Raw genomic sequence first — 21,832 nt, 5'->3', positions numbered from 1 at the left:
CATCTGACCATACAGGTGGTGACAGAATGTCAGCTGTGAATTTCAAATGAGTTAGGACTTACAAGGAAGTATGTTTTTATATCTGTTCTTTCTCCTGTTCTCCTTCGCTTGTCCAACCAAACACTGATCCAGAGGTTTTAACTCCTGAAGGTTCTGTAAAGAGGCAATTACATATGCATTAGGAAACACTGATTGGTAATAATAGTAAGAGTGGTTATGTTATCAAGTCATTAACAAACAGAATAATTAAAAATCGTAATGTGGATATGCAAAATAATGCAGTTACAGGAAGGAATCTTTTACACAGCCAAGAAAATGAAATTAACAAAAAAAACCCCAAACCAAACCCTACACACGATCAGTAAATATTTTATATCATTCTCTCAAAAAAGAGATCATGTAGCATGGATGACTTAAGACTGGTTTCACATTCTGCTGGACTTCACAGCCTTTGTCTATGCCTGTTTACATTATATTCACGTGGTAATTTACCAGAAGCAAGAATGATGTAAAAAACACTTATGAACTGAATTCAAACTGATCTCATCTCTCAGCAGCTTGTGGGAAAAGGGAGAGAAGTCTTTTGCATCAAGTCTTTTCATCTCTTTTGAGCTTCCAATTAAAGAGCTGGGGTATTCAAGGCAGTGATGATCCAGCCATTCTATTTTTGTTTCATACTGGGAAAAAGGACTTTAAAGGACAAATAGTTACTCACTTCAATCTCTTTAGAAGGGACTCCCTGTTCCAGCAATCCACGCAACATCCTGATCACTGACTTCAATTTGGCTCCTGAATATTTGCCTCCAGGGAGCACATTCACCGTGGGGAGTGCAGAGATCTCTTCATTTGTCACTAGGGGGAAATCTAGCAGAAGGTATAAATAAATAGCTAAAATCAGGGAAACATAAACTGTAGCTCACAGTTGGATTTGCGTGTTGCTGTTCACCACTGCACTGCCTGTTTTCCCTTGAATGTCCCTATACACAGAGAGAACACACAGCTCTCCTCTTAATTTGACAGGCAAAAGCAAATTACCTAGCAAAACCAGTAAGACATAAAATCAGCTCTGATGAATCCAGTAACTAAAGGAAGTATTTTCCTGAACTTCCAATAAATACATTGAAACAAACTTCAGGTACATTTTAAATTTAAGTTCTTCACACAATAACCTACAAAAATGGAAGGACACGCACAGGGATAATTTAGAACTCTCCACGTTACAGCCTGTGACTTGATTTTAGCACTAATACTCAACATGTATACAGCACATCTTACAATTATCACTTGGAAGGACATTTTTCTTTTCCAATACAGCTTGCCTCCCATCAGGCCTTCAGTGCTTCTCTGAAGCAGAACAAAATTTATAAACCAAGAATCTCTTTGGTATTGCAATTAGAAGTGTCCTAAACCTACTCATTTAGTCTGAAGTATCCTTTTTTCTTCCAATGAATGCAAAGGACTGCTGTATATGAACTCCAGGAACTAACATTTCTAATGCTAGCTCAAAAAAAGTGAAGACTAAATTCTGCCAAACACATCAAACTGTACAGATGCCACTCTGCCACACTGAGCAGCACAGGAAGAAAGATAAAAGTAGTGCCTAATCTGAGCATGGGGTAGCTGGTATGTGAAACACAAGATACATCAATCTAATCACAGTCAAACATGTATTTATTGTTACAGCTTTTATGAGACAGATACTGGGGAAGGAAGTACCTCAGTTTTCTACAACTACAGACACAACATTGCCAATACTTGTTCCTATTAACCCTCACACACTTACTACACAAAAACGTAGAGATCCTTCCTAGTGCGTTGCTGAGATGTTAGAATCCCCCTTATACCTGCCATGACATCCTCAAAACTTATCCAGGATGTCTCAAAATTCACTTCTGTTTATATAATGTGACCCTGAAGTTTTCCACTGATTATGTAAAATGTCCTTGCCTTTATTCACACACTCCTGGCTGACTGATTCAATCGGCAGCTCATCGCTTCCCCACGTGATCTCCTCCTCATCTGCCTGGCTCAAGGAAGGCTGTGCAGGGGATCTATGAAAGGACAAGGTATGGAAGTAAGAATAACACCTAGGACCAATACATTTGCAACCTTGTTAAAAAAAAAAACAAACAAAAAACAAGCAAACAAACCCCACCAGAAAGTAATTTACAGCTACAATTATTTCTGGACTGGAGCCCTACACCAGTGATCTCAAAAACCTAACTTTTTTGGCCCTCTTTTTTTTTTTTTTTTTACATCCCCAAAGGGGATTTGAAAAAGGTAACAGTGGAAAAAGAGCCAGGAATATACAAATCTAGTAATAACTACCACTGCAATTATTTTTCAAAGGCTAAGCAATTAAATAGCATCCAACAGCAGATTTGTACCACTCATACAATTCACTACACTTGAGTATCTATTTTCAATTGCAAGTTTTCTAGCTTTGTTGAAGATACTGATGAATGAATTAAGTATTTTAGGTCATACAGTCACTGCTTGCACCAAGTCTCGGCCTGAAACTTCCCACAAGCTTAACAACATAAAACCATACACATTTTCACTGAAATTTCACTTGGACTAAAATTATTTCACTAAGAAAAACAACCTTGGGAGTATCTAAAGTTCAAAGTGGCTCAAAGGGACAGCTAGCTAGTAACTTGGTCAGTCATATGCTTTGTGCTGCATGGAAAAAATAGTAAGCCCAAGATGGGAGCTGATGGAGCAGAGGAACTCTACACTTGAGTTGCAGTGGTCTAAATCCAGAAGATGTAACATCAATAAAGCCTGTATAGATTTGAACAGCACTGATTGAATGTTTTCTTCACATCCAAGTACCAAGTCGTTAGCACAATGCAAATTACGTTACTTGGAGACATCTGAACACAGTCCAGTTACTTGCTACAAACATGTATGAAAGCAACAAATAAAAGTAGGGCGTAGTGAACCACATAAAGTTGACTAGTATTCAGGAAAATTACAACTTTTAAAGTAAGGAATAGACCAAGAGAACAATTCAACAAGACATTGCAGAGATATTTAATTGGGTTTGTTTCGGGGGTGGTTTCTTGGTTTTTTTGTTGTTGTTTTTCTCTCATTCCAACATATTACACTTCAGACTTCCACACTTCACAGGTTTGCTTTTAAGCAACACTAGAAAAGAAATCTTACCTTTCTGGCACAGCTTTTACTTCACAATAGTCTTCACAACCATTTACATGTGTAGCCTAGAAGAAGTATTTCAAAACACATTAGAAGACATAGTTGCAACATTCACATACTGCAAATTTTAAACAATTAACAATTACAGGGACTATTTCTGAAGGATACTAAGTTCAAAGCAGCACATAATGGAAGACTTTCCTCTTTTAGACATCTCATTAACCCAAAATAACAGAGGACAAGAACAGTGAGCACTTGGAAAGATACTCTACTGTAACAAGGCCAAAAAGCTATATTAAAATCACTCCTGACTCATAGCAGCAGTGGAGTCACCTAAGTTTTCCCCAGTTGGCTTTTTTGTGTCTAATACTTAGCAACCCTTTATGAGCTTAAGCTCGATAGTGAAAACTTCTGCCTCAGACCTGTCAAGCTGCAGTTCCTGTACTGTGGATACATAACATACCTCTAAATGACACACACTCCTACTCACACCTTCCTCAGCAGACAGTGAACACTCAGCACAGAGGAAGGCATTTCCATCCTTCTTTCAAGGAAAAACTCCACAAAATCATTTATACTTTTTAGGCCAACTTGCTTTTCCACTGCCATACTGGGACAATATTACTTGTGGCTCTCCCTAGAGCACATTGACACAGAGCCAGATTCCTGATTTGATTTTCAGCTCTACTAACTGGACAGAAAGCTACAAGAGCCAGGATGTGCTGGAGAGACAGAGTTCTGCTGATTTGAAACAAGAGACAAAACCCAGGCTTCCAGTGACTGATGTAAAACAGGACACACAAGAACATAGAGAAAACCACATATAGAAGTTATTCAAGCCATTTAACTTATCCTAGCAAAAACCAGCAGAAGAAGAAATTTCAAACCCACATTTTGGACAGTAAGGTCTACACAGCATTCATTTTCTCTGTGACTGCTTCCCTTCTTTGAGCAGGAATCACTGAAATCTTTTAGATTAAAAAGCTGAAGTAGCATTAACAAAGTAGTTTATTACCACTCTTATTGAAGAAAAAGCTGATGGACTTCATATGATAGTGTAAAATAACTTTATGCTTTGTTCTCTTACATAGGTAATTCATGATAATCATATGCTATTTAAAAATAAATGTTTACACACCATTTAAAGCTACTACCTACAGTGATGTTCTCATTTAAAGGTTATTTCCACCAATTCTATGCCAATAAGGAAAAAAATTGAAAGAGCACGTGCCAGCTTCTTGCCATCCTACCTCTGAAAAATCTTCAGGTAAAGATGATCCATCACAGTCTGTGTCCTCAGACTTATCTTCTGTCACCCTTCCATTCATCTCTACTGAACAGGAAAATCAGGGGATACAGCATAAACACACAAGAAAATGCCCAGGAGCCACCCTCTCACAGATGTGAATCCTGTTCCACCTGTCTGGCACTAGACAGGGAATACAGGTGCCAGAATAACCAAGAAACACATTTTGGGGCCCTTTGCTACCACAGTGCTGGAAAAGAGTTCTTACTATATAGAATAAATAGACTTTAGGTTTCTTTATTTTATAACTGGAACAGCTGCTGTGTTATGTGAGGTTGTTTGCACAGAATATCTGTGTCACAGCTTAACTGATGGACAGGCTGCAGCTACTAAGTTATCACATTCTCCATGCCAGTGGTTTTTCTGCAATTCAGTTAGATTTAGAACTGCAGTAGGTCCAAACCAGGATTCTACTCACTCTTTGCATTAACAAAATGTAATTAGGACATGCCAGATAAAACCTGACTTGTATCTGTCTGCTGTGGAAGAACCCTGCTGCCATAGTTGAATCCATAGGGTTATGGATTCAACTAATCTTCAGTCACAAAGGACAGCCTACAAGAAACTGGAAGTACTGGAGCTCCAATGATATTCCTCAGCTGAGATCCTGGCACAGCCAGAACTTCAGTGATCTCTGACTTCTAATGCAATGACCAATGACAATAACCCAATGGCTTTGCAGTCATGACATGAAATAATTACAATTTTGGAAGGTGTATCTTGAGTTTTAGAAGGAATCTCTACAGAAACAGCAAGCATCTTGCTTGGATTTTTGGAGTATGCATACATAGTGTGACACCACAAAGGAATTACAAATCCTACTCCTCACTACATTTGAGTTAATAACAAGTAAAACTGAGGAGATGGACTGAAGCAAGAGAAAGGTGTACAGTCAGAAGGAGGTACTGAAAAAAGCTAACCTTTCTAAAAGAAACAAAGCAGGTTGGTAAATTGTTTGGTTTTGAGAGACCTCAACACATTTCCAAGTTGTGCAATCTGAATTCAATGAAATGCTGAAATGCTTCAGCATGCCAACATGACTGCAGCTGCAGGTACCCAAACAATAGGAATTTCACTCAAGAGACAACTCTAGAACAGGAATAATTTTTCCCAGCTTACTTAAAGCAAAACTCAGATTTTTCAAACCAGAACCTCACTTACTACGTTACATCTCAAATTCATGGTAATCAGCAACTATTTGTCTGTGTTCAACTTGGGAAACTTCCAGCTCAGATATCAAATCAATGTCAATCAACTGCCCCTGTTGACAAATCAACTGCTTACTTGGCACCTTGTTTCAGTGTTTTGCTGTCAGTGATGTTCTTTTCTAATGGCTCATGTTACCTGGCAGGTGATTTTCTGATGCAGCCTTCTTGAGATGAAGAAGACTTTGAGCCTCTGAAGTTGCATTGTTCTGATTTAAGAGGTTCTGGGCTTCCTCATCTACAACATCCAACAGATACTGGACAACTTCATTGTGGTCATCCTCATCATAATACTCATCATCTGGAACCTCTGTTCCTGAAGACAAGTAGTGCAAAATGACACGTTTTCTGAGTACAAAATAGTTTACAAAACCTAATTTAAAGGGGCAGACACAAGGCATTATTTCTAGCTGTTACCTTGGCCTTCCTTTATTTCTCTCTAATACAAAATCCAATTCCTATAAATCTACTTTCAACATCAACTAACTCCTATCAAGCAAAGCACGAGAATTGGGAATGATCTTCTAAAAGCGACTGCCAGTCTAACATTTAATTATTTCAGCGTATTCAACCATGCCATGATTCTCTTGTGCTGGTACAATAAAGACAGAATAATGCAGTCCCCATCTCACCTCCTCTTACCTGATTTGTCAATGTGCTTAGGAAAATCTGACATCTGATTGGTAAATCCAAGGGAAGGTGCATCTTCTGCTCCTGAGAGGTTAATTAGTGCTTTCGTGTGATGGACATTGTTTTCTGAATTTCCCTTAGGAGGTCCCAGGATGCCATTGCCATTGACCTGAGAAAGTAAAGAACAGTGTAAATTAACTCTTAAAGAGCCTGGCAGCTTGTTGAAGCAACAAACAACCACTAAAAAGTTTTCACTTCTTCTCAGCAACAAATAAAAACCTCTATTTATATAATCTAAGATATCTGGGTGATGAGTGGGAAGTTTCACATGGCAAGAGCAAATAAAAAAAAAAGATTAAAGCAACTAAGGAAAAAACCCACATGCTGATGAAGCAGCAGCTTCTACAAGAGAACACATGGTAGTATTTAACATTATTTTAATCCCTATAAAATGTATGTAAGCTTCAGTACTTTTGGTCCCACAGCACAGCATTTCTAAGGAAGAACTAATGGAAAAAAAAAGAAATAAAATCACCTAGCAAATATAATATGAAAGCATCTGCAGAAACTATGGGCTGAATAGAGTATTCTGGATAATAGCCTTACATCCTTCTCATAAGACAATTTGTCTTTCTACAAAGCAGTGCCAAAGAAAGAGCAGATCAATTAAAAAAACTTGCATTTTAATTATGATTGCTGCTTATTTATGTCAATTGATAATAGCAGGTTTGCATACTTTGATCACCAGACTGTTTCATTCATTTAGTTTTAAAAGTGTTTGAAGTAGATTCTTTTCTCTGGTTAATGGTATCAGGCACAATAAAGGAGCATTTACCTTGGGTCCATAAGCATCAGTTGACTTCTCTGCTTTATCACAGGGATCACCACAGGAACAACCTAAACAAAAATGGGGAAAAAACAACAACTTTTTCTCTGAAATTAAATTAGTCCCCATTGGTTATTTTTCTAAAAGAAGCAAGGTATTTAAAACTATGTTATGACATGAGTAGCCTGGTTTCTGTGCATTGCCAAACTTCTGTCTGGATGACTACACTTCATAAAATGGCTTTATGAATGTTCTATTTAATGGGATTAGAAAGCATGAATGCTAATACAAGTAACCAGCTCAAAGCAAAGAGAAATGTTGATAAATAGTTTAACAACTTACAGTGGAAATGTGCACCTTTGAGAACAGCACTGATTCCCTTTTTCCTCAAAATGTACAAGGTACAACCCCATAAACACCTGTCATTGACTACTTTTTTTTTTTTTTATAATATTATCTGACGTCTGGGTCCTTCTTCGAAGGAACCCTTCTGCTCTATATTAGAGAGAATTTCTAAATTACACAAGAAATGACATCATAAGACACTGTTGCTGAATCTCTTTTCATGGAGCTTTTAGAGGAAAAATCAAGCAAACTTCTGTTGGAGCTGGTCACAATAAGCTGGACTAGGATAGTATCTTACAGCCCATATCGGTTCCTTTATTTTTATAAACAGATGCACTTCACTTGCTATGAGTAAGCACACAAATCTTACCATTAGCTTTCACTGGCCATGGACTTGAGTTCTCAGGGCTTTTGGATTTTGGGAACACTGCATGACCATCTCTGTGAAAAGAAATATTGACAGGAATATTTATTAAAAAAAAAAAAAACGTAAATCACGGTAATCATCAGATATTGAATTAAACAGTACTACTGGTAAAACTGCTAACCATTCCCAACCAACTTGGTGTCATTTGCAAACTGAATGAGGACACATCCAATCCCCTCTTCCAAATCAGCAATAAAGAAATGAAACTGCTCTGGCCCCAATACTAAGCCTTAGGGAAACCTTTTTGGAAGGTGTATCTTGAGTTTTAGAAGGACTCTCTACAGAAACAGCAAGCATCTGCATCAGAAACTAGCACCATTCACACCATCACTCTCTCTCACTCCAGCCAGTTTTTAACCCAGTGAAGAGCATCTCTCCAAGCCATGGGCTGCCAGCTTCTCCAGGAGAATGCTGTGGGAGACAGTATCAGAGATTTCACTCAATCCAGTAGACACCTCCACAGCCTTTCCCTTATCCACCAGATGGGGAGCCCATCATGAAAGCAGATCAGGTGGGCCAGGCAGGACCTGGCTTTCCTGAACCCCTGCTGGCTGGGTCTGATCCCCTTGTCCTGTACAAGCTGTGTGGTCACACTCGAGGTGATCTGTTCTGTAAACCTTCCCTACACTGAGGTCAGGCTGACAGGCCTGATCCTCCTTCCAGCCCTTCTTGCAGATGGGTGTCACACTGGTCAACCTGCAGTCCCTGGGACCTCCCCAGTGAGCCAGGACTGATAGCAAATGATGGAGAGTGGCTTGGTGAGTTCTCCTGCCAGCTCCTTGCATATCCTTGGATGAATCCCATCCATCCTCACAGACCTGTGAGTGTCCAAGTGCCACAGCAGGTCACTGACTAATTCCTCCTGGATTGCAAGGGGTCTATATGAACACTTGTAGTTCACAGTTGGACACAGCCCTGTGCTCCCAGGAAGCACAAAGCACAGCAAGTACCACGCACCCTTGTGCTCCTCTGAAGCACAAAAGCTGTGAATTTACAGACCCTTTTTGTGGAGCCAGTCCTCAGTAAGATGTGGTGAATTTCCTGTCATACCAGGAACAGGTTTTACTCGTATACTCATAGATACACTCATACAATCATAGATACACTCATACAGTCATGGAAGAAAAACAAAAAGTACAGGGAAGCACTTGCTTCCAGAACACACCTGGTTGCTTTGAGCACTACTGTTGGAAGGCATGTTTCCAGCATTCTTTTGGCTTCTTTCAGAGTCATTCCTTGTGTGCTTACTCCATTAATGTAATGGATAATATCTAGTACATGCAGACTCTCCTCTCTGGCAGCAACCGATTTGGGGAGAATGTCACTAATATACACAACTTGATAAAGGCTGTCATGGCCTCCTGATAATGACAAACCTTCGCAGGGAAAGAGGGGGAAAGCAATAAAAATCAAGGTTGCTTTGTAACTGAAGGGGAAGATTTTTCTTTAGGGCAAAAAGCAGATTAATTCCATGTTACCTAGCTCCTCCTTATGGCACATCAGTGTAATGTCAGGCAGCAAATGAGGCAACACTGGCATCTTTGGTAACTCCAGAACACGCCCTAGCACTAATCTGACAGTCCTCGGGGCAGCTCGCAGGAAGTTGACTGCATCAGTATGGCTCATGTTAGTGACATCAATGTCATTAACCTGCAACAACAAAAGCAACAAAAGTAAGACAGCATTACTGAGGAAGCATTTGTTGCTGTTCTCAAGTGTTCTCTGAGAGGCACTGAATCATGCCTCTCAGAAGGTGCATATCTTTGTCCTTTAACCACACTTGACTTGGCCTACAACACAGTTCACTTTTTTTTTTTTTTTTGGACTCAAAGTTATCCTTTTTGTGCAATCCCTGTACATGAAAACATGAATTCTCTCACTTTTATGAGTCGGTCTCCAGGCCGTAGTCTCCCATCGCTTTTGGCAGGATCCTGAACAATGTCATGAATGTAGCAGCCGACACTGTCGTTACCTTTGGTCACTGTGAAACCCAGACTGCCCTTTTCTGACTTTGTCAGAGTCACTCGGAGCTCCACTTCCTAGGGGGACAAAACAGCACTTCACAAACAGGCACACAGAAAGAATACAAACAGGCACACAGAAGAAATACAAACATTTTACTGAATTTAAGACACCTGGAAGCAGACAACTGATTTACCTACTGATTTAAGTGCGACACAAGCCTGGAACAAGACATATTTCTTATCAGGCTCAGCTTAGTTGCTTCAAATAAGCATCTCTAATGAGTTCAGACAGAACCAAATAATGTTTTGCGTGGAAATAACATGGGGCTACAAGTCTATGAATTGAACAAAATTTTGAAGGCACACATCACAACTCACACTTTATTTTACCCTTACCTGGCTGCCATATGTAAGAAAGGTTCTATATTTTTTAAAATATCTCAACACATCCATAATTATTCTGAACAAAATAAGCAAACATATTTTCCTACAGTGAGACATAATACCATAGAGCTTATCTTGAAACTGAACACATGCACCTGTTTTATCCATTTTAATTTGCATTAATTTTGATTTGAAAGATATGGATCTGTCTCATTTGCATAAAAAAAAATCACAGAGCACCAGGAATGATGAAGAAAAACTTCTGAAGAGGGGACTAAGAAAAATACAGTTTCTTGTCAAAATGGAGTTTTGGTACTTCTAACATGGAAGACCCTCACAACTGGGATGTATCAAGATTCAATTTCAATTTTTTTCAATCTTTGAATAGATTATGTGGGGATATGGAAGTCCCTTCTGATACACAAGACATTTCTGTGGTGTCCAGAAGCTTTCTCAGAAGAGCCTCAAATACAGGCTCCATCCTGCAGCAGAACAGAAAGTCTTTGGGATTCATATTTATAAATGCAGCAAAGAACAGGGTCTCTTGATGCCTCAATTTATTCTCTGACCTCTGAACAACCACCTAAAACTAAAAGAGCAGAAGTAAGGTATCTGCCATTTGAGCTTCCTCTGAGTACATGGCTGAGGGGTAGGTAAATATTTAATGCCAAGGTTTCCAGGATGAAATGATCCATGAAATGGACATATACCCATCCACCTATGTACACATGGATGCCTCCACATACAGAGGGAAATGTATCAACTCTTCAAGAGCCCACACAGGAAATACCTGCAGACATGGGTATGAGCAGCTGCCATTGATCACAAATGGCAATGTATGTGCCATTTTTTAGGCACACACTCAGATTAGTGCAAGTACAACCTACAATTATCCCATTTGTAAATTAATATGCCTAATTTCTATCCACACTCAAAATCACAACTAAAACAACCACAGCAGGACATTCATGTTCCTGAAAGACAGAAATAGTGTATTACTGGCTCATATTCTTCAGCATTTTTTTCCAGCTGGGTGAGTAATGAATCTATTTCTCCCAGGTGTGAAGTCAGCTCAGAGACAGGAGTAGCATAACAGTCATTTATTAACATGGATGTGGTAACATCAGGTACAGTTCTACAGGTTGGGATCACTGGCAAATCCAAAGGCAGATCACTACAGATAAAGCAGGAAAAAAAAAAAGAAAAAGAGGAATAAGTACAATGTGGCTGTCATTCTTAAATTAATATATGAACCAAGGTTAATTTTATGCAGATCTAAAAAGCAAACCAAAAAAAGCATTTCTATGATTAGGTCCAGTAAACCACTTCTATAAACATTTCTGCAGGAGGATGAGGTTCATTATCAGCAGCATACCTGTCCTCCAGCTCTGCCTTGCCGGGAGCCTCCTGATCAGGATACAGGATGGTGCGAACAGTGTCCTTCTGACCAGGGTGTGCCTCGTACAGACTCTGCGCCCGTGCCTCAGCTTCACCTGAGCTCTGGTACAGCGCAGAACTCCAGCCAAGGCCCACCTGGGCTGCTGACTCCATCACCTCCTCATCACCACTTCTGCTGCTGTCACTGTAGCTGTCTCTTCTGGAGGGAGATTTTAGCCTTTTCTTGCTCAGATCAGTAGTTTCATTTTCATCTGAGCTGTCACCTTGTTCTCTGTTTGATGGACCAGAAACTTCTCTGCTGACCTCTGGAAAAACTTGTTGGGGTGAATGGATGGGGGTCTACAAAAGCAAAAGCATTTAATTCATCATCATTCAGTTCTGGTGACAAAGGACAGTTTCAAAGACTGCATAAAATTACCAAAAAACAAGGAGTCAGTGGCTACTGACCGAACTGTTGAAACACATCATAGCACAGTTTCAAAAAGTTCTATGCAACTTGGCCAAGACAAAGTGTGCAAAACTCTGAAACTTACGCTGCTGAAAACCTTTAAATTCATCTAAGGAAAACAAAAATACTTTAGCTTCAGGAAGCATACTGACAGATGCTTTTAAACTATGCCCAGCAGTCTTCTATGCAACTACCATGAAATCCCTTTCAACCAGAAGCAGAGGCTCACAGAGCTACTGAAGTCAAACCAACCTCACAGAGGAGGGAAACAGAGAAGCTGTCAACCAAAAAGCAACAGTAACAGACTACAAAAACTAAGATAATTTATGCCAAATGGTGACTGTTAACCAAGTTGTTAACCAGCATCAGACTGAATAACAATTTTGCCAATTGTCACGTATTCCCAAGAATTATGTCAGCCAGCAGGCAGAAAAGATTTAAAAGCTTCATTTATGCTTTCATGGTCAGATTCTTGCGTACATGAATGCATCAGTCTGTGATAATGTAAAGAAAAATTTTGGTTTTCCTCTTCTTTTAATATGTGCACAGTTTTATTAAAGTTCCTGTTAAAGTTTGATAAAGTTCTATTAAAGTTACTGTTATTCCACATTACAAACAGGTCTATTATAGGAATAGTTATTTGTATTATTAGTTTGCTCAGTTGCTTATCTCTCACTCCAATCCTAATTTCACTTAAATTTGTATTTGTCTATTTAAACTTCTCTCATCAGACTTGAATGATTTTATTGTTTGAAAATAATGTTAAAGTAACACAGAATCACAGAATCAGAGTATCCTGAGATGGAAGAGACCAAAAGGATCATCCAAGCCCAATTCCTGGCCCTACACAGGACAGCCTCAGGAATCACACCTTGTGCCAGAGAGCCTTGTCCAAACGCTTCTTGAACTCTGGCAGGCTTAGTGCTGTGATGAATTAAATTGAAGACCTGCCTCCATTAGTTTTACACTTTCCTGTATTATGGAAAGCCTTATTTTCAGGCAATTTGTCCTCTACACTCTCTTTTGCTGAAACACATTTCATTTCTACTTCTTCAAGTATCCTAAAATGGCCTTCTGTTCTTTCAATTTATTTACTGGAGCATTTTGAAAATATTCTTTGGGACACCTCTAATTTCCAGGAGGTAAATATGACAATATTTCCCCTGGTTTTACATACATCAGCACTAAGCTGGTGTTTTGCAGAATATTCTTTTCTATCTGACACTAACTTCAAAACATTGGGCTGCAAAGAAATCTCTGCTCCAGAAACAGTGTATAAAACCAATTTCTCATGCCTTAGGTCACAAAATGGAGGAAAAAAACTTTTGAAGCCATACATTCCTTTAACATTCACACAAAACAGTGCACTCCTAAGGGATTAATTCCAAGAACCACATTTCTGTGAGCACTCTCCCCATTATTCCATCTGCATCTTGCATTTAACCAACCCACCCACCCACCAGATCGAATGAATGAACCTTAAATAGCAAATAATCTTAAAACAATTCCCATGCCTGACACCTTACCAGCAATGAAGGATCGATGTCTGGTAGTATTCCAGATGGTGGCCGGCAGAGGAGAAGAGAGACCTCTGGAGACGTTCCCCTCAGAGCAGAGATGACTTCCTATGGCCACAGAGGGATTCACTGTCAGATGCAGACTTGCAGGACTACCACAGTACGAGTTTCACTACTATAGGTACAAACCTGCTGGGACAAACCCTTCAGCGATGCCCCGTTCACTTTGAGAATGACGTCCCCGATCTCTATCTGCCCACTCTCTGCAGCTGGCTGCCCAGGGAAGAGCTTCTTCACCCTCACAATAGTTGATCCCAGCTGCTCTGGGGTCAGGTTATCCTCACGGCAGAAACTGAACCCGAGGCCTGAGCTGTTCTTCAAGAGTTTTACCTCAAATGTGTTCTCTGTAAAAGAAACATTAACTTATTATTTTCCTATAGCACATGGCCATGGAAAGAGTGTCTGGTGTCATATTCCAGACATGACAATGTGTACTCTCCCCCCTCACATGGTTCTTTCACTGAGCTGAACAGAAGTATTACCCAAAAGATCCCTCCAGGTTAAAGAGGACTAAAAGCTGATCATGATTTTTCAGTTGGCTTGCTCGGTCTGACGCCATCGATATGCAGGAGGCAGAGTGTCCGCAAAGGACATTCCCTAGGAAGTCGATTAAGGAACCTCTTAAAGCACAGAGTGGCACAACCTTTCCAGCCACTGATCAGGCATTAGTGAGAGCAGCAACTGGAGCTCCTGGCAGACAGAATAGAGTCCATGCAAGAAGACCCAAAGGCATCTGCAGGGGTTCTGCCATCTGGGTAGGCTTCCCTTCACTTGCACAAGTTGCCAGCAAGAAAGGCTGAATTATGTCAACCTCTAGTCAGGGGCACAAATCCTTCTCCTTTCTAGCTCTTGATGTCTTTTCTAAGACAGGAGCTGAAGCACACACAGAAGCACCTATATTTATATAAATATCTACACTCCCCTTGGCACCCTTAGCAGCAGCAGATACAGCAGCACCCCCTTTATCCAACCTTGCTACAGCTTTGGCATCTAAGGCTGGTGAAACTGGGAAACAACATGAAACAGTGAGAGAGAAAACAGTTAATAGTAGTTCAACAAAGTAACAAAGGTGTGAAATGAAGTTTTAAAAAGAAACACAACAGCACAAAAGAAAAGAGACTGCATTAGGCACAAGGGCTTGGTACAGATTCTTACCCGCTCCATTCCCATCCTAAGAAGTGAAGAAAATATTATGAAACTACAGGATGCTTTGACAGTTAAGACAATGGTTCTGTGTGACCTGACCTGCAGTGACAAAGCTGTAATCTTTGGCATTTGAAGATTCTGTCTCTGGCTTCTCCTGTGGCTCATACTGCACCACCTGATTCGGGAGAGTGCACTGTGGTGTCACTGGAGCATGAGCCTTGGCCCCTGAAAGCTGACCTTTTTCCAACAGCAGGTGCACCACCTAAAGAGATGAAACATTCTCCAGTTAAATGGAAACAGAGATAGCACAGTCTAGAGTATGTGTTTCCTTCTAACCCCTCAGGGTCCAAACTTTTACAGCAGCAAGTGTTATAGAGACTCCCCTCCCCATATATGTCCTCCAATTATTCCTTATTTTTTAAGGGCTGTTAAATGACAACCTCCAAAATACACTAATGGACTTGCAAGATACTTGCCAAAAGAGTAAGAAAGGGTTTTCTTTCTATAAAGTTGTGAGGGTGTTAAGAGGTATCAAAGATAGTGCCACTTGCACCTTTGTACAGGGAATTTTATAGTTATAAACATTTTATAATTGGAACATTTTATAATTATAAACATTTTATAATGTGAACACAAATAGTACTTCTCAGCAGTTCTGAATGTGTACAATCACTGGCTATTTTCAGGTGTGCCAGAAAGCCAAAGAGTCTTAGAAAGCAAATCTAAAGTAACCACGACAGCACTGGGGAGAATTCCAGTCTTGAGGTTCCTTCAGCTCTTTTCACTGATAGAGAACTGGTTTACCACAGACAGGAGTAGAACCAGCAGCCACTCACCTGGCCTGTGTTCCTCAGTGTTTCAACAGCTTGCTTATGGGTAGCTCCTTCCAAACTAATCCCATTGACAGAGAGCACGCGGTCACCTACGTTAATTCAAGAAAAAGTAGGCAGAGCATCACCTATAAAATATCTATGATGCACAGGAACTTTCAAGTCTGAGCTAACAAGGACAGTTATTTAAGGAAATTCTCCCTCCCTTCCATGTTCTGAGTCAAGAACAGAACTTTGCAAATCAACTATATGGTTCAAATCAAAGGTGTTTTCCAATGCAATGATTCTGTGGGATAATCCTATGTCAAAACTAGTGTTAACCATCAGAGTGACAGCCTGCCAGAAAGCCCAGACTCTTTATTTAAAACAAATCCTAGTCCACAGTGGGAATGCTCACTTTAGTGAAGAATGTGGCCTGGCTTACTAACAAGAAGAGCCATAACAATTACAGCATTTTCTGTATTGAGTTGCCAGGCGTGCCAAGCAAGAAGGCCACAAATAATACAAAGCCCTCTCTCTCTGTGCCTGGAACAGAGAAGCATTCTCCATTAACATTTACAGAACAAAAATCCCACAAGCTATCTCCTATTTTTCCCCTCCACAGCCTCAACATCGCTGGTTCTGCAGTTGTTCTACATTAGTTTTTTTAATCTTCACCTGCAGAATTAGCTATCAAGGCAATATTTAAAATGATAACTGCAACAGCTTGCAAAAACAGCTCTTCTTCCTAGTGAAAAAGGTGCAAGGACAGGAGGCAAACAGAGTGCTCGTTTCCAGGCCACAGGATATTGTCAAGTCTCCCACAGACAGCCCTCTGCCCTTTTTCACATTAAGAGTCCCCACTGAAAAAATGGAAATCCTACCTTTTTCTATTCTGCCTTCTGCTTCAGCTGCTCCCTTGGGAATAATTGCTTTCACATAAATACCACCATGCCTTATGCTAGTATTTACACCACCCTAAACAGGAAACAAAAATAGGACTGTTAGTCTTTTTGCAGTTAGAATACTTAGTAATTAAACACAGTGTCACACAAGGAAAACTGTTCTTAGGAAGCATTTGGGCTACTGGCATGTAGAAAAAAAACAGAGAAACTATCAAAACGAAAATGTTACATCAAGCATGTTCTGTGCAGCCATGCAATTTGCTGCAAATGGAGTCGGGGTGGGAAGATTGTAAAAAACACAATGCATCGCAATGCAAATGCACAAAACACAAAGAAACGTCCTTCAGCAGAAACACGTCTGCATCTTGTTGGACTTTACATGCTTGCATGCACACCAAAGCTCAGAGATGTGCAAGAGCACAGCATGCCAAAGCAGGAGATGCACAACCATGCAGAGTCCTACTCCAACACAACTTCTCTGATGTAACAGGAAATTAAGGAGCGCTGCTTTCTCTCAGTTCAGACAAGTTTGAAGGTCTAAGCTGCTCAAGCTGAACTGACATTGTTTTTGGAGGGCCTTGGCCTTTCTCCTGATTGCAGCGGGGGTAGGACTAGATGATCTTTAATTGTCCCTTCCATCCTAAACCATTGTGTGATTCTGGCTCACTGTGCTCCACAGACTTGGAGGGAAGAGGAAGACCAACAGTGTGTTAATGTTCTCTCCCAAAGCACCCAGTATTACAAGTGAAAACTTAACCCACAGGTGACTGCACACCTCTCCTCACCACCACTCTATGGCAAAACAATGAAGGGGCAAGAATGGAGGCTGGAAAAGCAAAGGGCAGTGAAGACACCACCTGGCCACCCCTCAAGGGAAATCTCTGCATTGGCTGGCATCTGCTAACATCTCCACAAAGCCAGTGCATGCATACAGCAGGTCTGGTGCTACTCAGTAACCAACTCCTGCTCAACCACTGTTCCTCCAACTGTCTCCTGCAATGGAACATGACTTTGAATAGACTGGGATGCCAAAATAACATAATTTCCTTCTGCTCCTCTTACAGTCCTAGCCATATATACGGAAACAGCGCTAGGCTTGCAAATCATTCCTCCACTGAAAACAGCTGAATATTAAAACACATTAAAATGTATATTTTAATACAGGAACAGACACAGTGGAAAATGTATGCAAATGACTCTCTTCTTCCCCGAAGTGCCACTCTGCACTATGACAGGCCCTAAGCATGAAACTAACTTCAAAATCTTATAGCCTGAAGAGAAATCAGTCTTAAAAAAAATTATTTTTGCCTCGTACTGCAAAGAAAGCAGTGTGAGCCAGGTCTCATTTGGGTTTATGTAGTTTTTTGCTTTCTGCCTTTTCTCCAGCAGAGGGAGAACACTGAACATGGTGAATGCGACTGAGTGTGCACAGGTACTCTCAAATAACACTACTGCTTCCACTGCCTGCCCTGCCGGTCTGGGAGGGTCTCACTTCCTTCCTTGCAAATTTGCCACAAGATTAGGTAGCAAGGGACAAAGACCATCTTGCCTTTTGTACTCACAAAGCAGCATCTGTGATAAGAGTCTATTAGGACTTTGGGGCTCCGCCATAAAACAAAAAACAATAATTACTTAAAGGGCAAATGACAAGAAAATTGATATAAATTAAGAGTATTACTTTTCAGCTTTGGTAAGATTAATTACATATCAATAAATCTATAAATTAAAGTGATTCCTGAAAATATTTTGCTTCCTTGTAATTTAACAATTTAATGGGTTGCTGGGAGTAGAGAAAAAGAGAAAACATCTAAAAACCTTGTCAAACAGTACCGTGACACTTATTCCCAAGCCGTTATCTTTTTTTGCTAGTTCAACCTCAAAGATATCTCCAGGTTTAAGAAGCGTTGTAGAAACCTTTTTAGAATTCACTTTGTTTGCTGTATTCGATGAGGAAGAATCCTTTATTTACAAAAAAAAAAAAAAAAGGAAGAGAAACAAACGAAACAAAAAGAGACAATGATTTGCCTTTAGAACAGATGCTTACAGCTAAGACCCTAAAGGGTGGGGTTTTGAGTCAGACACAGCCAGAAGGAGTCCACCTGGCAAAGCACCAATTAGTAAGACTCAAGGCTCACTGCTTCAACTCTTCCATTCCTGCCATTGAACAGGTTTAGCACAGAAATATGCTTGGCCTTTAGCAGCCAAGTCTTGACTGTCCAAGTGAGCTGGTTACAGAACACTGAAACTGCAGTACTTCAGCATTACAGCAGCCTAGAGTCTGTTGGATTAATTAGCAGGAGCTGCCACAATTTAATTGAATAACCTCCATCAGCTGAACAGAGGAATCACTGCAAGTTGGAAATAAATTTGTAGTACTTGTGATTGTGCCCTTTTGGAAAGGTGAAGCAGCAAGCTGTGTCTGCTCAAGAGCATGACTCACTGCTGAATTTTAATGCATAAGAGCAGTTTTTCAAGGATTAGATCAATCCCAGAAGACAATGAATTCTGCTGCTACCCACTCCAGATGTATCACTCCTACTTTCCTCTAGGAAAAACTTCATTTATCTGCCAAATAAATAAACTTACCTCTAGAGGTGGTCACTAGATTATGAACATATTGGACAAACACACAGAATTGAAAGGCCGTTTCCTACAGCCTCAGGAAGTGCACTGTAGGTTCATCCCAAAGCACAATCTGCCTCTAGTAAGGCATGTCTTGTGACATTGGAAAGCTGGAAAGCTGTTCCAAGTTACAGAAGTGATTTTCTCCATTTATTTTGAACAAAATCAACATGCTATTAGAAATCAGCTACCAGCACTAGCTGCAGGCTAGGCCAGGCTGCTCTTCCCTCACATCCTGACACCCAGAGACAGCTACTTCAGTATCACTATCACACTGATGGGAAAATATTCATACGAAATCCACTATGCCTTTTTAGCTGGCTGCTGCTCCTGACTGCCGGAGTAAGTTGCTTCATCCATGTCGGAATCCCCTCGGTCAGAATATTCCACAGGCTCCACAACCCCGGGCCTTTTAATTTTTGCTCGAGTACTGTCCGATGAGGATCTTCTCTTCTCGATCGCTTTCGAGGCCCCAGCCTGGGACTCGCTGTAATGCTGAGCATCCTGCTGGGCTCTCCCACTTGCACGCTTGCCAAAGAAGCCGGCTGCCTGGCTTTGGGACAGGCTGGCGCTCTCGGTCCTGGAGTCCTGGGAGCTCACGCTTCCATCCCGCTTGCCTCCCGACAATCCGCAGAGGCTCCCCGCAAAAGGCCTCTGGTGACCACGGCACCGGTTGTGCTCTTCTGAAGAGGACTCTGCCTCGTCCTGCGCTGAGGAGGGCCTCCTCAAGTAACCTCTGGCTCCATTACCGACATGAGCAGTGTTAAAGGATGCTGCAAACCAGGAGACAAGACAGCCATCAGCAGCTGGCAGCAGCTCACCTGCAGCACGACAGCCTTTTCTCAGCTTACAGCCCAGGAAGGTTTGACCCACCTGGATATTCCACAGAAAGCTCTCCGCTCACACTGTACCCCCACCAATGGCTGCCCTCACACACCTCTTCATCCTGTCTCAATTCCAAGCTAGCTGGGGTTGCCCACAGGGGAGACTGCACATCCCTACCTTTGGACAGCTTGTCCTTGGGCTGGGAGATGACAAGCGTCACGTCCTCGGGAGCGTTCTCCAGGATTTCCAACGCTGCGTGCTGGCTGACGCCTTCCAAACTCGTGCTGTTTATGGATATGAGGCGGTGCCCTGCACAGAAGGCGTTGTTCAGATACAGCCTAACACCTACATTTTTACCCATCAGTGACAGAGTACAGGTCTGACAACCTCTACACAATGCATGGATTAAAAATGACTAAACTTCAAGTGATGCTGGAATAGGGAACTCTAATCATGAAAAAAAAAAAAAAAGTCAAACACCAAACCAGACCACAAAAACTGGTTATATTTCCTCTTTTTAAACCTGCCAAATCTTAACATATTCTGATTTCTACCTTCTCTTTTGCCGTAAAAAAAAAAAGAAAGCAGAAATCAGAAAATAAATGAGCAATATGCAGTTCAGTTCAAGACATGGCCTAGGATGAGAAGGAAAAAAAATACATTTTTCTCCTTCTCCCCCACTACAGTTATGGTTATGGCATATACTTCAATTTCATTTTGTAAAAAATTAATGTAGGGATACTGAGTTTTTAAAACTTTAAATTACAATGCATCTGCAAGACAGACAATGGAAAATAAAGCCTTCATCTTTATACGTAACTTCAACTTTCTGCTACTTCAAACTTTATAATTTTTACATTGATGTGTATGATTGTTGTTTTTGCATAGTTTAAGCAAGAAGTATCATTAGTTTTCAGAAACCATCTGGAATGTAACTGAAGGTCACCATTGTAAGGAACTGTGATACCCAGAGCCACGGATGGTATTTTATGCTATTCACCTGGTTTTAGAGTCCCTTCCAAATCAGCTGGTCCTCCAGGAATAACTGAATGAATAAAAATTCCCAGATCAAGTTTCCCTGTCTTCTCTCCACCAACTATTTGAAAACCTATGAAAAAAAGGCCCAAAGCAGGTAAAAATGTCAGTGATCACCACGTAACTTAACACATGTCCATATTTTAGAACAAACAAAAACTTAGTCATTCCAATAAATGTAAAGTAAAAAAACCCCAGACACCTCAAATTTAAATCTGCATGGAAACAAACAACACAGCTTTTTGATTAAGCTTTATTGTATACTCTTGTTTTAAGCAATTGATTTAGACTTTGTCTGTCTGTCTGTTTAGGACACTCCAGCAAAGGCTACAGAAGATAACTCTGGCAAGAGAAACACACAAACAGGTGACATGAAATGTACATTTGCTGAGCAGACAAAATTTGTTTTCTAACACATAAACAGTTCTGATTTTCTCCATTGTTTGATGTTTCACATAAAAGTTTGACCCTGGTCTTAAGATCTGAGTTTTCAATGTCCTTGCTTTATTTTGAGGCTTGTAATTAATTTCTGTTCATTCTACCATGTAAACAAGGGATGAATGTTCCAGAGGGGGAAAAAAAAAAAGTAGAAGATATGAGGTCTTCTCTACTCTAGCTAAAACAGCAAATTACCACAAATTGCATGGGGAAGAAAGAGGAGAAATAGTACATTTCTTTGATTTTTTTTTTCCTTTTTGCTCAATGTGTACATTACTGTGCAGTGTAAAAACTAAGTATGATTGTATTGTAGGCTTTTTCCCCCCCTCTCAAATTTACACTGCACTCTGATTTTGAATGACAGAACAATGTCCTTAAGGACA

General features: G+C 40.5%; 1 protein-coding gene across 4 annotated transcripts in view; it reads right to left on the bottom strand.

Annotated features, from left to right (window-relative positions):
- The window catches only part of PTPN13 (protein tyrosine phosphatase non-receptor type 13), an 85,476-nt gene that overhangs the window by 3,942 nt on the left and 59,702 nt on the right, over positions 1-21,832 (bottom strand). Inside the window, exons 21-43 of one of the 4 annotated variants that reach the window (XM_053976166.1) lie at positions 20,977-21,084; positions 20,154-20,285; positions 19,461-19,924; positions 18,345-18,488; positions 16,509-16,602; positions 15,652-15,737; positions 14,915-15,077; positions 13,799-14,013; positions 13,619-13,717; positions 11,622-11,983; positions 11,246-11,420; positions 9,779-9,937; positions 9,377-9,548; positions 9,064-9,274; positions 7,842-7,912; positions 7,136-7,197; positions 6,313-6,469; positions 5,810-5,986; positions 4,410-4,492; positions 3,169-3,224; positions 1,948-2,051; positions 716-864; positions 63-153 (exon numbers count right to left, since the gene is read on the bottom strand). In XM_053976166.1, the coding sequence (XP_053832141.1) occupies positions 63-153; positions 716-864; positions 1,948-2,051; positions 3,169-3,224; positions 4,410-4,492; positions 5,810-5,986; positions 6,313-6,469; positions 7,136-7,197; positions 7,842-7,912; positions 9,064-9,274; positions 9,377-9,548; positions 9,779-9,937; positions 11,246-11,420; positions 11,622-11,983; positions 13,619-13,717; positions 13,799-14,013; positions 14,915-15,077; positions 15,652-15,737; positions 16,509-16,602; positions 18,345-18,488; positions 19,461-19,924; positions 20,154-20,285; positions 20,977-21,084 (3,534 nt within the window). The remainder of the gene's footprint in view (positions 1-62; positions 154-715; positions 865-1,947; positions 2,052-3,168; positions 3,225-4,409; positions 4,493-5,809; positions 5,987-6,312; positions 6,470-7,135; positions 7,198-7,841; positions 7,913-9,063; positions 9,275-9,376; positions 9,549-9,778; positions 9,938-11,245; positions 11,421-11,621; positions 11,984-13,618; positions 13,718-13,798; positions 14,014-14,914; positions 15,078-15,651; positions 15,738-16,508; positions 16,603-18,344; positions 18,489-19,460; positions 19,925-20,153; positions 20,286-20,976; positions 21,085-21,832) is intronic. The other 3 variants (XM_053976167.1, XM_053976168.1, XM_053976169.1) reach the window with 3 other exon arrangements.

Source organism: Vidua macroura, chromosome 4 (genome assembly GCF_024509145.1).
Source record: "Vidua macroura isolate BioBank_ID:100142 chromosome 4, ASM2450914v1, whole genome shotgun sequence".
NCBI classification, from domain to species: Eukaryota; Metazoa; Chordata; class Aves; order Passeriformes; family Viduidae; genus Vidua; species Vidua macroura.
This window is presented reverse-complemented; position numbering and strand designations above follow the sequence as displayed.